General features: G+C 34.8%; 2 protein-coding genes across 2 annotated transcripts; both read right to left on the bottom strand.

Annotated features, from left to right (window-relative positions):
* Positions 1-71: 71 nt before the first annotated feature.
* Positions 72-6,003, bottom strand: LOC124177628 (lymphoid-specific helicase-like). The gene is made up of 7 exons (XM_046560197.1): positions 5,549-6,003; positions 4,284-4,693; positions 3,128-3,732; positions 2,186-2,838; positions 1,527-1,921; positions 648-906; positions 72-338 (listed from the first exon to the last, which is right to left on the bottom strand). Exons 1-7 carry the CDS (start codon positions 5,661-5,663, stop codon positions 247-249), a joined length of 2,529 nt encoding a protein of 842 aa, XP_046416153.1. The 5' UTR covers positions 5,664-6,003; the 3' UTR covers positions 72-246.
* Positions 6,004-6,899: 896 nt separating this feature from the next.
* LOC124178772 (60S ribosomal protein L6) lies at positions 6,900-9,533 on the bottom strand. Its single transcript, XM_046562386.1, has 4 exons — positions 9,425-9,533; positions 8,672-8,857; positions 7,660-7,933; positions 6,900-7,327 (listed from the first exon to the last, which is right to left on the bottom strand). Exons 2-4 carry the CDS (start codon positions 8,855-8,857, stop codon positions 6,978-6,980), a joined length of 810 nt encoding a protein of 269 aa, XP_046418342.1. The 5' UTR covers positions 9,425-9,533; the 3' UTR covers positions 6,900-6,977.
* Positions 9,534-9,742: the final 209 nt, after the last annotated feature.

The raw sequence follows: 9,742 nt of genomic DNA, 5'->3' as shown, positions 1-9,742 counted from the left end.
TTTCATATAAATAAGTACAAAATTAAACATTTATTTAGCGATATCGATTAATATCTATTAAAAAAACAACACGAAACACAAAGAGGTATGGCGTGACACAGTCACATCAAAAAAATCGAAAATTAATTCTTCGACCATAAAAAAGGTACTTAAGTCATATTTTTTTGAACATTGTTAGATTGAAAATCCAGTTTTCATATCTTCTCACTTTCATAACTGATCTCTAACATCATTTGATAGCCTAGATTATCCATTTCTTTTCTTCTTATCTGTGATATTTTTCTTTGGCATCAGGTCGCTTCGGTCCAATAAATCATCAAGTTCTTTATGCGTGTAGACTGTAAGGAAAAAAAAAATTAAAGCAATAGAATTTAGGCCAGCTGTTACATTTTTATTGAAGCTATAGCTTAATTGGAAACAAAAGGCTATAAAAAACAAAATTTCACTAAAACTTGCAGGTATTGTAAAAAAGATACACTAATTCTCTAGTTTGAAGCATGTTGAAATGATCAACTGATTTCTGAGCGAATTAATTTAACACGTATTATTAATACAAGTAACATTTGATCGCTATCACAATATTGAAGAGGGATAACATTTGAGAGTATATTCAAGACTCAGCAAAGTGAACTATAAAAGTAACTCACCTCCATTTTCTGCATGTACAATTTGATTTTCATTAGATTCTAAAAGTTTTTTAAGCTGTACAAGTGTGTCACGATTGTTCAAGGACAAACTTAGACCTGCTTTAGAGATGACCATCTTTTCTAGTTTGCGTTTTGCTTCACCACGGTTAATAATTGTTTCATCGATTGTTCCTTTAGTGCATAACTTGTATACAACAACAGGTCGTGTTTGACCAATTCTATGACAACGTGCCATGGCTTGTATATCAGCCTGAGGGTTCTGTAAAATTTAGATGTGTTTATTATTTGTCTATTACACATGGTTGTTACAAACTTTATAAGCGGATATTTAATCTAAGAGTACTTAAAAGTAAACTGTTGAAAATTTTATGGCATTAGTAGAGATTGTACAATGAAACTGGCAATTTGCAATTATACTGAATTCGGTTAATGATAATCTGCATTTTCTTGGAGCTACGAGCTTGGGAAAATGAGTTTCCTATGGATTTCAGAAATATTTTCTACGTCTTATGTGAAACAAAACGTTAGGTCAAGTAAATTTTCCTGTGAAATTTAAGCTGTATCAATACATAACCGTTATACAAATGTAATCTTAGCCAGCTTGAGAATTAAGGGGAAATTTCTACGTCACACCTAAATTTCAGTGTCCACTCAAGATTATTACCAACTTCCAGGGATTCAGAATGAATATATGCAGGTATAGTGTTTTATTGTTAATCACGTTTGCCGTAAGGTTTATTCTGTATGATGTCACTTTTTGAACAGTACAGGTGTGCACAAGATGTTACCAAGTGGTATTACTTTATCAAGATGTTATTGACTGTTTGTTTAAATACATGTTATTACTGAATATATTGCTATTGTAAGTAAATATCTTACCCAATCGGAATCATACATGATAACTGTATCAGCAGCAGCCAAATTTAATCCCACTCCTCCAGCTCTAGTGGATATAAGGAATAGGAATACGTCTGGATCAGAGTTGAATAATTTAATATTTTCCTTTCGATCCTCTATTTTGAAATTTCCGTCCAACCGTACGTATCTGTAATCTCTCAGTTCCAGATAATCTTCCAACATGTCCAAAATCATGGTCATTGTGGAAAACAATAAAACTTTATGCCCTTGAGATTTAAGCTTCGCCAGCATTGCATCCAGAACCAACAGCTTTCCAGAGTTTTTAATTATTTCATCATCAATTCGTGGCAAACCAACGCTATTTAATGGACAGTGAACCAAGTATGGATGGTTCACTATTTTTTTGTATACTACAGCTAAAAAATAATAATACAGAATTTTAGAGGTTTTTCGGAATTTAATGATTCGACTTTACTCCAAAATTAATACGGAACATGCTACCTACAAGTCGGCCAAATTAAAAATTTACATCTAAAATTTTAGGAATAAATAACTTTCGTTAGTGCATGAACACAAATTTTTCAAGGTTACATTTGAAATTAATTTTGTTATTTTTCTACTACTACAAATTTTAACAATAAAGATCTTTCGAAAAGTGTTTTTGGTTAATTCTATCTTACCTCTATTTTGCCATTGAATCCGGATTAAAAATTCTTGGTTCCTTTCATTGACATCTGCGTATTTTTTCCACATTGAAAGTGCATTGCTCTGTATTTCTACATCTTTCTTCCAGCCATCATCGACTCCATCACTGGACGGAGTTGAGGCACGTGACGAAGACAAGTCACTCATGGAATCATCTTTGGAATCAGAAGTACCTGATTTGAGCCTACAACGCCTTTGTTGTCTTTTTCCATTTAGATCAGGGATTATAAGATTTTCAGGTTCCAGTTTGGCCATAGTTTGAATATCGCGGCTCAATACTGCTTTGTATAAACTATGTTGCAGTTCAGTAAGCGGTGCATAGACAATGACTTCTTTTTTTAGGGGGATATCCAAACAAACATCAGATTTCACGCGGCGAAGCATAAACGGTTTCAATATCTCCCTTAAACTCATCAAAACCTGCTTGTCAGCTTCTTGCTGGAGGATCCTTTTGGTACCTTCAGCATCTTGTAGTTCTTTAGCATCGAACCAGGATTCAAATACTGCTAGATCATTGAAAATTTCTGGCAACAAGAAATTCAACAAAGACCATAACTCTGACAAGTTATTTTGAAGTGGTGTACCAGTTAGAAGAAGTCGATTCATGGATTTGCATTTCTTCAGGACCCTGAGTAAAATAAACCAGATAAATGACAAGAAGAGAAATCTTGGATTTCAAAAAAAAATTTGATATAATTTCAAATTTTGAGTAAACTTAAAATGTTTTTTTGGTCGACCCCACTTTTCATCAAGAAAATTAGTATTAAAAGCCATGTGCATATCGCGCAACATCTCTCTTGGTTTCCTTTGCAGTTTATTTATTTATGGATTTACAAGTAGTATGCCATAATAGGCCAATGACAATTATAGCAACAATCTAGTTGAAAAGACATTATATGCAAGTTAGAACCACTTACTGTAGTAGTTGGCATTTGTAGTTTTTAACTCTGTGACCTTCGTCAATGATGATGTACCTCCATTGCTGACGTTTTAATAAATTTTCCTCTTGCATAGGTACTTCGAAGGTAGTCAAAACCACTGGTTGTGTTTTGTATCCATCAATATCAAAGTTTTTTTGTTGGATCGACCGGTAATGTTTTGCCCTCTTTTCTGGAGGTCCGTGTAACAAAACAACAGGGATTTTTGGAGCAAAGTTTTCAAACTCCATTAACCAATTGGGAATAGTAGAAAGTGGTGCAATTATCAAGTAAGGTCCTGGTATTTTCTTTTCTATCAAGTGGCAAATCAACGCAATAACTTGAATAGTCTTTCCAAGACCCATCTCATCTGCCAATATACCATTTACACCATTCTCGTACAGCACACAAAGCCATTTTAAACCTTCGATCTGATAGTCACGCAATGTGCCGTCAAAATATTTCAACTGTACAGACTCAACATGTTGGTCCTTGTCTGGATAATCTGTTTTTGCTATGTTTCCATCTGTTTCCATCATTAGTTCATTTGCTATTTCTTTCTGACTGAGATTCATTTTTTGTCTTTCTTCTTCTTTATTCTTGACCTGTAGGTATATCAAATTAGCAAATCTTGGAGAAAAAAAATATGCTAGTATAATACGTGGCATGAAAATTGCTCTACCATTTTTGGAGAAGTAAACGAAGACAAACAATTATAATACATATTCAAGCGAGAAACCAACAGGTCTTTAATAATAATTGACTATTACGTGATTATTACAGTTAAAGTTCCATCTTTATCATATTTACAACCTTGATTGATTGAAAAATTATAACAAAACTTTCAGACAAATTACACAATTTTATTAATTTCATTGGAAAACCTAATTTTACATCACATGTATCACCTTGAGAGCATTTTTGTATTTTATGGTAATGTATATCGATAAATTCCACTTATGTACTAGCATCTAAAAGTTACTAGTGATGAAATGCACAGGGTTGACTCTTGATATTTTGAAAAAAATTTATTGGTTGGGGTTATAGGATACAGTAGACACTGCCCAAACAATCCATACAAATAAAAAGCGATGGTGAATACGCACATGTACAGGACAAGAGGAGCTATAAGAATAGTGCATCTGGGAACACTCACATCTTTCGCAGTCACATATTCCCTTATGTCATAATCTTGATTTAGTTTCTGAGCCTTCTTAGTAATTTTTTTTGGTGGTGAGTTCTCATCGCTTACTTTGGGCTTACGTTTATTTCCTGGTTTCTTTGATTCCTGTTTTAAAGACTGATCAATCTTTTGAACCAGATACTTCGAATAAAACTGGCTACGATCGAGCAAATGCATCAAACGTTTGTAGCGAAATTCCACAACTTCTTTTTCATACTGCTCGGCAGCTAAGCGTTTATTTTCTGTCTCAATCTCTAGGGTTCTTTTACGCTTTCCCTTCGTAGATTCTTTATTGTCAATCTTAAATGGTCCATTATTAATTTTGACATCATCAGCAATTTTGCTTATTGCCAATGTTTCGTCCTTTGTAACACTTGTGGCTTCTAAAGATATTCAAAATAATGAAAATATTGAGGGATTAATGAGAGTAAAAGCTTGTGGAAAAATATATTTCAAAGTGAATTTTTGAACAATGGAAATGAGTGGAGAATTTTAACATCTACCAATGTGTGTAGAAGCAAATTTAAGTTTTATTTCTAAGGCGAAAACAAGAGTAGATTATTTTTGGCCAAAAATTATATTAATCGGTACACTACAAAGTCTTTGAATGTACGAGACATTGAGATGGAAAAAATTTAAAAATTAATAAAGGGTCAGGCGAGAGAATTTTTGTTAAACATTATTTGGATGCAAGTAATAATTTTCTGCTTTCAGATTTATCCTCATTATTCATTTAAGAGGTAACAGTGATAGTTAAAGACTAGTAATAAACTAGCAATATAGGAGAAAGTAAATATAAGCAGTTACACATTTCGCATGTGTAAACAGACAAATAGAAGTCAAAGAGGATTACTCTATCCACCAGCTTAGAGAGTAAACTTAACTGACAAATAGAGCCCGTATCTACTAGAAATATCGTAGCAATGGGTATTCCCATAAAAAAAAATTTGCGATTTCATACAAACACCTGCCTTTAACGAGTTCGCCAAAAATTCGTGTGATATGGAGGAAAAACTGCAAGCCATTTAAAAATGGTTTATACATGACTAGAGATTTAAATTTAATAACCCTGAAAATTAACACGGCTCACATCTAAAAGTATGCAAAACTACCGCAATTTTGTCTATCCCTTCTGTTTATCACTGACGACACTCAACTGTTGTTCGCCGTTCATTAATTCTATACCCATGCCATGTCGCGCTTTAATTGCCATAAGGTAGAAAAAACGTGTACAATACCTGCGGAAGCTACGGATCCTGAAATGCTAGCAAATCCAGAATCGTCAGCAGCTCCGACATATTCAAGATTTTCAGCAATGTCTTGCAGCTTTGTACTATGTAACTTGGCACTCATATTGACTTCACATCAAACAACAAACGAGAAATAATTTACTTGACAAAATATACGATAAATTGCAAACACACTCCACGAGGTCTACATACCAAGTGAGGCCAAGTCCACTGCCTGAACAGCCTGAACTCTGGCCGGCACTCGCGTTGATGTTATGCGGCCGGACACGATTCCCGCCAAATGTTGCGTCGTACGCTAAGCACAAAGAACCCAGTGATGTCACTTTAAAGTAATTTCGGTAACGTACTAGCCAATCAGAACACTGCATCACCAGGTCCGAACACTGAACTATTCGAACAGCGGAATGCGCGTTCTGTCTACCGAGTGAAGTAGTTGATACGGGGGTGAACTATCTCTGTCGGTATCACTTATGGTATGCCTATAGGATAGAGTTCAGGAGGTATCTTCATCACTCGAGGACATTCGTGGTAAGAATGTGGTTGTCGGATGTTTCCGTCATTTCAAAAGATGGTGTAATTTTACACATAAATACCTGTTTTGGCTATCCCACCCAAGGACATCAACTATTTCTTTCAATCTTTTTTTAGCACCATTAGCTTGATGATAGGGTAGAGATTAACCCGGAAGTTTGTTCACGTAAAATAATTCACAAAAGAAAGAATCGGCCTTCTAACTGCAATCAGAAATCAACAGTGATTGATTTGAAGATACAGGGTGCTAGGGGGCTCGGCAATTTAGAATTCGTTACAGGTTTCAAGTATACGATTAGTTTCCTTTTTTCCAAAAGTTTCGGGACATTTCTATGAAATACCCGAAGACTTACAGATAGTCTAATCTACTAGACGCTCTGAAAATGCCGAAATCATCTTAACTAACAAGGTTTCTTTATATGTAAATTGGGACTTGGGTATCCTAATGTTGCATCAACACATTGCTGTCAACTGTTGAAAACACTCTATCAATAAATCGTTTCCAACATTTGATTAAATTGGCTTGGTGATAATACTGTTAATTGTAATAAGTTTTTCATGTTCTCTAATAAGATGTGGAAATATTTTTTTATTTCTCACGAATGTAAACTAATATATACTCGGATAATTGTGTTAAAACATGATCCAATTTAATTTTACTGTATTTAACACAAACCTTGTGTTCCAGCTTGGGGAATTCCACGATTCTTCCGACCATTTTACGATCGCTGGTCACACTGATCCACAAACTGCGGATTTCTGGAATATCAAATAAAGAAACTATCTGCAAATAAATGCTCCAAGCCTATGACAAGTTTTTAATTTTTTATTATTCCACATGTACAACACTGCGGTGACATACACATAAATGATGTATCAAATGGATTTAAAATTTCATTCTGTGGGGATATTGGCTGCTTCGAAGACCGAACATCGCTGACAAATAAGTAAAGAGCAATTTTTTGTCCTGGTGTTTCTTGATGGCTCCAATAATTAGTGTATCCACAATTTTCTGGTCGATCTTTCTCTGTTCAGAAGGTTTGTAGTCCACTTTTTTTGTGCTGAAGATATCTCCCTCTTCTTTCTTGGCACGCTTGTTCTGGGTCCTTTTGTAATATTCGTCCTTTCCTACTTCTTTGGGTAGTTTCACACCAGAAAGGTCGATCTTTGTCGATGTAGCTATCACGTAATTCTGGCTAACACGACGTAAAGGACAAGCGTTGATTAGGAATGGACCTGTAAAATGTTAATCGTGTGACAATTTATTCACAAAATGATAATGGCAATAAAATACTAACAGAAAAGATAAAACTAACTCTGTTTACTTCAAAGTAGTTCTAAATATATGAACTAAGACAACTTTACTGCACACTTTTTTGAACACTATAAATGTCTGAAACTGCGTCATCTCTCGTTTCAATCGTATGTGTTACAATACACATAAAACACTAAGGCCTTATTTTTCTGAAAAAATAGAGGAACGATTTTCTACTGCAATACATAATGTTTATTCGAATGAATTCAATTCTTCTGCACTTGTGAGGAGCACATATGGAACGCCCACTTACCAGTTACTAACAAAAGACCACTTCGAAGCTGCTTCAAGAAAACAACTCGCTTTCCCTTGTGGGGCCCAGCCAACAAAATCAGGATTGTACCAGGAGTGATGGTGGGTCTGAGTCTGCGAACATGTTCACGGAAAGTTTTCTTTGCATGGTGAACAGTGACTGGATCAGCAGTAGGGTAGTTCTTTCTCCTCTTCTTAAGTAGAACTAATCTAGTACCTCCGTTTTTATCACCACCAATCTTCTTTTCAATGGTCACAGGCTTCTTGGGCTTTACCTACAATGCAGGTGATTAGTTTACATTGGTGGTTTAGCAAAATTTCATTACAAAATCAAATTATAAATTGGGCCGATTAATTGCCTTAAATCAAAGAACATCCGAAAAACCATTATTTTGATTGAAAAATTGTTACAATATCGGCTTACAAGAGTGTGACAGAAAAATGATGTTTAAGCAATGCTAAAAATATACAAAGTTTCTAGAGAACTTTCTCACAGTTAAGCTGGGTTACTAAAACCAATATTAATAAAGATTTAGAAAATTATGCGTTAATGCTTGTACGACTCTTGGCAATTAAATGTTGCGACCTCACACCCTTTTTGTTTAGATAAACAACAAATCGGTTGGTAATTTCATCGCTTTAATTTCCCTTTCATTAAATTATGGAGCTATAATGTGCAAGAACCACCTTGGATTAGAAGGGATTATTACCTGTAATCTTGGTCAGTTCAAATTATTTTTTTATAAGTTTTTAACTGATACCAGCATCAACTTTCATAATATTCAGTATCATAATGAAGAATTATTAGGAAAAATTACAAGACTCAAGTTTTTAAAACTTCTTTGAGTGATAGAATTTGCTATTATTGTTTCATTTTCAAAACATATTTAAAAATTTTTTTAGCAAATTGATAATCTGACGCAAGTTTTACCTGGAATACTACAATATGGAAAAAACCTAAGTGATGGCTTTTTCTACATTGTACATTTACTAAATTTCAAACATTAACTTACAGTTTTCTCGGTTTTCTTGCCAATGAACTTGTAAAGAGCTTTTTTGTGATACATTCGAGTTCGGCTGAACCTGTAGACTCCATTTCCTAAATCACGATTTCTTGGTTTGCCACGGGCCTTGCGTCCATCCTTTTTGGCCTCAGTAGCCGCAGGTTTGGCCGGAGCCTTCGCTTTAGTATCCACCATCTGTAATAAAATTATGACTCAATCAGAACTGAAACACTTTAAAAACCCAAAAGTAAAATAGTCGTAAAAGTGCAGTAGGATATGAAAAGTTTCCTGTATGGTCTAATGGATCTTGATTCAGTAATGAAAACACATCACAGAACTGTTCAGTTGAATTGTAATGACACGTTAGGCGATGCACACTGTAATCTAGGGGAGAGGTTATGTTTAGTTAAAATTAAGACAAATGCATTAACTCATTTATCTCAGAGATTGGAGATCACAGTTTTTATATAGACTCTTGGATACAAGATATCACGTACGAAATTGATGATATGTACATAAAAATATCGAAACAAAGAATAAACAGCATTTAACGTGAGCTAGACGTATCGACGTCCGTGTCGACATGCCATATAAACATTTTAACCGTTGATGCAAAAAATGTGACGAGTTATAGAAATATTAGGCGCAAATTGAAGTGGGCGAATTAAACTGATGTTATTTAATATAACTCCCAAACCAGTACCACCAAGAACGTTGGATTATTTGGATTCTCTGAAGAAAATTACGGCGGCTGATACTTACGTCGAAGCCAGCGGATGGTTGAAAGAGCCTCCATCTGCCGAACGAGGCTGGAAATAACCACTTTGGGCACACGTTTCCGGTCTAAGCGCAACGCGCGTTTTCTGCCGATTTTAAAAATTATTACACATATTCCGTGCCAAACCCAACATATAGCTGCATACTTGGCATCAATGAAGCCTTTTACTGTCTTAACATTGCTACTTATAGTGGCTAGATATTTGCAACAAACGTTTGTACATTTTCGTGTCGCAATAGAATTAATAAATGTTCCGAAAACGTAACTTTCAGCGTTAACTGACTGTCAGTTCTGATTCAAGC

This window comes from Neodiprion fabricii, chromosome 3 (genome assembly GCF_021155785.1).
Source record: "Neodiprion fabricii isolate iyNeoFabr1 chromosome 3, iyNeoFabr1.1, whole genome shotgun sequence".
Classification (NCBI taxonomy): Eukaryota; Metazoa; Arthropoda; class Insecta; order Hymenoptera; family Diprionidae; genus Neodiprion; species Neodiprion fabricii.
This window is presented reverse-complemented; position numbering and strand designations above follow the sequence as displayed.

Bases quoted from the DNA above. Each gene is read 5' to 3' on its own strand.
- LOC124177628 (XM_046560197.1), bottom strand. From the start codon at position 5,663: ATGAGTGCCAAGTTACATAGTACAAAGCTGCAAGACATTGCTGAAAAT. The intron at 2,839-3,127 runs GTAAGTGGTTCT...TATTTTACTCAG, and splicing joins TACAAATGCCAACTACTACA to GGTCCTGAAGAAATGCAAAT. The intron at 339-647 runs GTGAGTTACTTT...TTTTCCTTACAG, and splicing joins TGTACATGCAGAAAATGGAG to TCTACACGCATAAAGAACTT.
- LOC124178772 (XM_046562386.1), bottom strand. From the start codon at position 8,857: ATGGTGGATACTAAAGCGAAGGCTCCGGCCAAACCTGCGGCTACTGAG. The intron at 7,934-8,671 runs GTAAGTTAATGT...CCTGCATTGTAG, and splicing joins GCAAGAAAACCGAGAAAACT to GTAAAGCCCAAGAAGCCTGT. The intron at 7,328-7,659 runs GTAAGTGGGCGT...AACATTTTACAG, and splicing joins TGGTCTTTTGTTAGTAACTG to GTCCATTCCTAATCAACGCT.